The sequence below is a fragment of the Temnothorax nylanderi genome, unplaced genomic scaffold (genome assembly GCF_030848795.1).
Source record: "Temnothorax nylanderi isolate EJ_2023f unplaced genomic scaffold, tnyl_v1.0 TNYL_tig0883_pilon, whole genome shotgun sequence".
NCBI lineage: Eukaryota > Metazoa > Arthropoda > Insecta > Hymenoptera > Formicidae > Temnothorax > Temnothorax nylanderi.
In genome coordinates, this window is record NW_027249945.1 from 50873 (window position 1) to 56689 (window position 5817).

Consider the following 5817-nt stretch of genomic DNA (forward strand, 5'->3'; position numbering starts at 1 on the left):
TCTCGAGTTCGCCTTGAAAGTCGGTTCGGCTTGTTTACAATTTGGTCTCTGAGTGCCTCTATGTATGGACGGCGGTGATATTGTGTACATTCATTGCTCGAGAACACTCGGAAGCATAATACTCCTGAATGTGTTCAGTTGGAATTATAGTGTATAATATAATCCTCGTATAATATTCAGTATTGCTTACACTTGAATTTAGGTGTCTTTCATCTGTTTCATGATGACTAAAGGAGGGAACAAGGGGAATCGCTCTTCGTCCTCTCCTAAAGGTGATAGAAACGGAAATTCACCCAAGAGATTAAGGAAGAATGACAATGTGGAATTACAAGCTGCGAACGAGAAAGTTCCAGATAACGAGCCCAACTCCCCTAGGCTCCGTTTTATTCGATCTCAATCGGAGAATAGATATACAGATGGATCTCTCTCTCCTTTCTTGGTACATATTGAGAGCGTTTCCAACTTTGGTGATAATGTCGATAACATTGGTAACGCTCACCCAATGAAAATCGGTAAATTATTATGCAGTAAATACAACATCAATACTATGCAAAGACTTGGGAAAAATCTAATAAAGGTTGAATTTGAGGAATATTTAGAGGCGAATGCGTTTGTAGAAAATAAGAATCTTTTGCCTCCGGATTTAAGTGTTTATATACCTAATTATAGGATATTTAGGACTGGTGTCATTAGGAACGTGGATGCTAGTCTCTCCTGCGAGGAGATTCTGGATGGGATTTCATGGCCCGATGGCTCGGTCAAAATTCTCTCTCTAGAGAGGATGAAATATAAAGACAAGACAAGCGGCGAAATTAAAGACTCACTATCAATTAAAGCCACTTTTGCATCCAATCTCCTCCCGGAATTCGTTTATATACGGAGAGTCAAATGTAGAGTTTTTCCATTTGTTAACAAAGTTCGTAATTGTGCTAATTGTCACAGATGGGGACACTCTGGGGCTGCTTGCAGAGGGAAATCTCTGTGTGCTGGCTGTGGTATGTCGCATCCTGCGACCGAACCATGTACTACAACCCCCTGTTGTATCAATTGCAGGGGCAATCATGCTTCATCTGATCCGTCCTGTCTCTCTTATACATCACATTTGATTATCAACACTGTTATGGCTTACACGAACTCTTCTTTTTCTCAGGCTAAGAGATTGGTTAGATCCAGAGGATTGGAATCTTGCCAGCAGGCCATTAACGAACTTAAATCCCAGGCTTATTACGCCTGGATTAAAGTGGTTCCTAATAGCATCGTCGAGGGTATTAGGTCTCATCGTAGGAGTAAGAGGTCGAACCGATCGGTGAGTGTTAGCAACAGATCCGACTTATCCCCTCCTCCTCCTGATCTGGAGTCTACTATTCGCCCATCCGGCGAGGGGCTTACGCCTGGAGAAAATATGGATTACCAGATTGATTCTGCTTCTTCGGACCTGATATCCGATTACGTATTACCCTCGTTGTCTGGCTTATACCCGGCTCCTGAAATTATTTTAAATGATATTAGAATGTTATATAAAAGCAAAAACTCCGAACATGTAAGGGCTCATACTGTATCACAGTATTTGCGCGTTTTGTTTAGCAAACTCGGTTAAGCTTTCAGTATGAGGATTCTGCAGTGGAACAGTAGGGGCATTACGGGTAAATTCCACGAATTTTCTAATATGATCATCGAATTCGATATAGTGTGTCTTCAGGAAACTTGGCTTCATGGAAAATCCTATTTTTCCTTCAAAGACTTTTACTCTTTCAGAAACGATAGACCTGATGCTTTTATTGGTGGCGGTACAGCCATTTTATGTAGACCTAAACTGGATCCTATTCTTATAAATATTGATTATCATAATAATCTGGGCATTGAATTTACATGCATTTCGATTCTGAAAAGCAAGTTATCCGATCAAAGAATCTTAGTCGTTTCGGTCTATAAACCTCCGGACGTGCATATCAATCAAGCCGGTTGGAAGGAATTCATACAATGTTTCATGGACGCCTCTTCGGGATCAGTTATATTTTGTGGAGACTTTAATTCACAGCATGAGACATGGGGCTCTTCTAAGAACAATAGGGATGGAATTTCTCTTTTGGAAGCGATTTCAGAATTCGATTTAGTTCTTCTTAACAACGGAGACCCCACTAGAGTTTCTGAGAATTCGCATTCTCGGAGTTGCCCTGATATTTCCTTCGTTTCTAGTTCTTTATGCCATGATTGCTTGTGGTCTATTTCCGAGGAACCCTTTGGTAGTGATCATTTCCAAATATATATTCAATTTTCTTCTGATTACAACTCTACAAATCCCAATAAAAGACCTAGAATGAGCTTGATTAAAATAAACAAGGATTACTTCAGCGAACTGATTGACGAATCTATGAAAGACCTAACTTTGTCTGACATATCTGGTGCACATGCTTACGACCGATGGTCTTCATCGGTCCTGGATTGTGCCCTTAAAGCTGGCGCATCAATCTCTGATGCTTCTGGACACATCCAATATTTCGACCAGAAATCTAAAACTTATAAATCCTACAAGTCCAAATTCAAGGTAAAGAATTGTAAACCATGGTGGGACTCGGAATGTGAAGAGGCCATTGCCCGTAGAAAAAGATCTTTCCAGAACTGCCGAGCACATTTTACCAGAGAAAACATGGAAATATACAGGAAAAGTTCTGATGAGGTTAGAAAGATAATTCGTCGCAAAAAGAAAGAGAACTTTGTCAACTTTGTTAATGACCTGAACGAAAATTTTAACATTAAGACTTTCTGGAAAACGATCAATTCTTTTAAAAATTCCATTTTTTTTAAACCAAACACTCCACCTTCAAGTAGTAAATTGCAAAATATTCACAGATACATTGATACCATTTCACCTCCTTGGGTGAATAATCAATTTGAAAACATATCGGATACTCCGCCCTGTTCTCTTTTTGATGATGAATTTTCTTTACTTGAACTTGATGCTGTTATTGCCTCTTCTAAAAGCTCTAGCTCCCCCGGTCCGGACCTTATCGGTTATCACCTTATGAAGCTACTACCTGTCTTTGCTAAATCAATTCTCTTGGAAATTTTTAATTTAATTATACGGAATGGATCTTATCCTTCTCAATGGCAGATTTATGATGTGGTGCTTATACCTAAACCTAATAAAGTGGATTTTAGACCTATCTCCTTGGCCTCTAATGTCCTTAAAATATTTGAAAAATTGATCAAGGGCCGATTCGAGAAATATATAGAATTGGAGATGCTTTTACCTAACTGCCAATTCGGATTTAGGAGGGGAAAATCATGTGACGACTGTTTGGCTCTTATCAATCTGGTGATCTATAAGGCTTTTGCTCAACGTAATATGACGGGGGCTCTCTTCTTGGACATTAAAGCGGCTTATGACAATGTCAACCCTTGCATTTTGTTTAGTATGATAAACAAACTCAACATCCCTTCCGGATATAAAAGATTCTTTAAAAGCTTTCTCTCCCCTAGGACAGCTTGTTTCTATGAATCAGGCTGCTCGTATGGTAGCAGGTTTTTGAAAAGGGGCTTGCCTCAGGGATCAGTTCTGAGCCCGGTATTATTCAATTTATATGTTAGGGCTATCCTACTTCATGTTCCCCATAACGCGATTATAGTACAGTACGCTGATGATATCGCGATCTTGTGCTCGGACGAACAATTGGATAATATTATCTCTTGTTTGAGATTGACTTTTATCAGGGTGGAGGAATGGCTGAACGACTTAGATCTGTCTGTCTCTCTCCCGAAGACTCAGTTCATTGTTTTTCACCGAAAAAGATCTCTGACCCTCCCTGAGGATCTGGATTTGCCTGGTGGCAGCATACCTCTGAGCCTTTACATTAAATATTTGGGCTTAGTTCTGGATGGTGGTCTTAGATGGAAGGAGCACATAACTTCTCTGCGAACAAAAACTTTTACATTCGTGAATATCTTGAGATGGCTTGCCGGAAGAACATGGGGTATTAGTCCCATCTTAGCTATTAACTTTATAAATGCTACTATCCGAGCGATCTGTGAGTGGGGCTCTATGTGGTACATAAGTGCCGCTCGGTCTCATCTCAAGACTGTCGAAAGCTTATTATGTTCAGCTTATAAAGTGGCTGTGAATATCCCCAAGTCCTCATCCAATAGGGTGTGCTGGGCGTTCTCGGGACAGAAATCGCTTATTAGGAGAATATCGTACAAATGTGATCAGTTTCTGGGTAGATCTATTCAGTTACGTAATAATAGGTTGATAAACAAGGTTTCCAATTTACATTGGCTGAGTAATTGACAAAACATAGCTCCTAGTAATATTCCTTTCATAGTGTCTCGATGGCCTATGATCGCCCCGTTTCGCAGTCATTTATACACCTGGGATATACATCCGGTTTTCTCCTTTCCTCAACATATTTTTGCTGTTGATCCTTCCATTGATAGCTCCTCTGGGCAATTCGCTAAAGATAATGGTAACCCTAATCTCGCCTTCACGAATCTAATTTCGTTGAAGAGAGCTTCCCCTTCGGAGATAGATATTTTCACTGACGGCTCTAAATCGGAGAGGAATGGAGTACCGATTGCGGGTTGCTCGATAAGGATCCCTCAACAGGACATCACTTTACGGTTCAAGTTGAACAAATTTACGAGCTCCTTTTCCGCCGAAGCCTTGGCAATCATTACCGCCTTAGACCTAACGCTTTCTAAGTTTTGGGACTATGTAAATATATGTACGGACTCGTTGAGCGTGTTACAGACCATAGCTAATGTTAAACCTTTCAGTAACGGTAAGCTTAGCCCTTTAATTCCGAATATCAAGACGAAGCTTAGTCTTGCCGCATCATGCGGATGTTCGATCAGATTCTCTTGGTGCCCTGCACATCGGGGTATATTGGGTAACGAGCAGGCCGACTCGGCTGCCAAGGAGGCCTCAATAAACGGCACCTTACTTAATAATAAAGTCTCTCATAAAGACATGTCCTCGCATCTTTTGCAAGCATACATCGATATAGATGCTAAGTTTATGGACCATATTGATAACGGTTCGGGCAGGTTTTATATGGATAATCTGGCTGATTTAAACTTGAACTTGATATTTCTTTCTAAATTTAGAATCTCCAGAAGCGATTTTGGCATAATGGCCCGTCTGCTTGCTGGTTAACCTTATACTAATGTTATTAAATATAAGTTTGGTATCGGCGAAACCCCCTCATGCCCGTGCGGTTCTGATTTTCAGGACACTGAGCATGTTTTTTGGTTATGTAGTTTACTTGAAGATAATAGAAAAAAGTTTTTGCAATCTCTATTTGAACTTAAGCTTTTGGCCCCTTTTTCATGTTTGTACTTATTTAGCAATTTAAATTATAAGATAGTTAAGGCTATTCTTTCTTTCATAAAAGAATGTAAAATTAAGCTATAGATTTTTACACGCGTTTATATTGGTTATCGATCTCAGCGAGGATATAATGGCTTGAAGCCTTCTGCAAAATACACAAGAGGGCCCCAGCGTCCCCCTGCGCTGGTCCCGTTGTCTTGTTGAGAAAGCATGGTACTACGGTTCTCATAACCGGAGATCCATAAGGGAGACAAGAAGAAGAAGAAGAAGTTCGCTGCCCTTTGGTAGCGGTAAATAAGCTATGTAGCGAGAACAAGCTGCAAGTGGGATGGGTGCAGGCAAGGGTGGACGTACTTGATAGGCGTCCACTTCAATGCTTCCGTTGCCTAGAGGTCGGCCACGCACGGGCCAAGTGCCAGAGCGCAACAGATCGCACTGGCTACTGCTACCGCTGTGGCGAGGCCGGCCACCTGGTGTGACGTCCTGGGTGATGC

The 5817-nt window shown here is 41.0% G+C and overlaps 1 protein-coding gene across 1 annotated transcript; it reads left to right on the forward strand.

The window, feature by feature from the left end:
* The first annotated feature begins 942 nt into the window (after positions 1-942).
* On the forward strand, positions 943-5149 carry LOC139785779 (uncharacterized). Its single transcript, XM_071724959.1, has 7 exons — positions 943-995; positions 1151-1306; positions 1606-2677; positions 3113-3413; positions 3627-4025; positions 4101-4214; positions 4320-5149. The coding sequence occupies exons 1-7, from the start codon at positions 943-945 to the stop codon at positions 5147-5149; spliced, it is 2925 nt and encodes a 974-aa protein (XP_071581060.1).
* Positions 5150-5817: the final 668 nt, after the last annotated feature.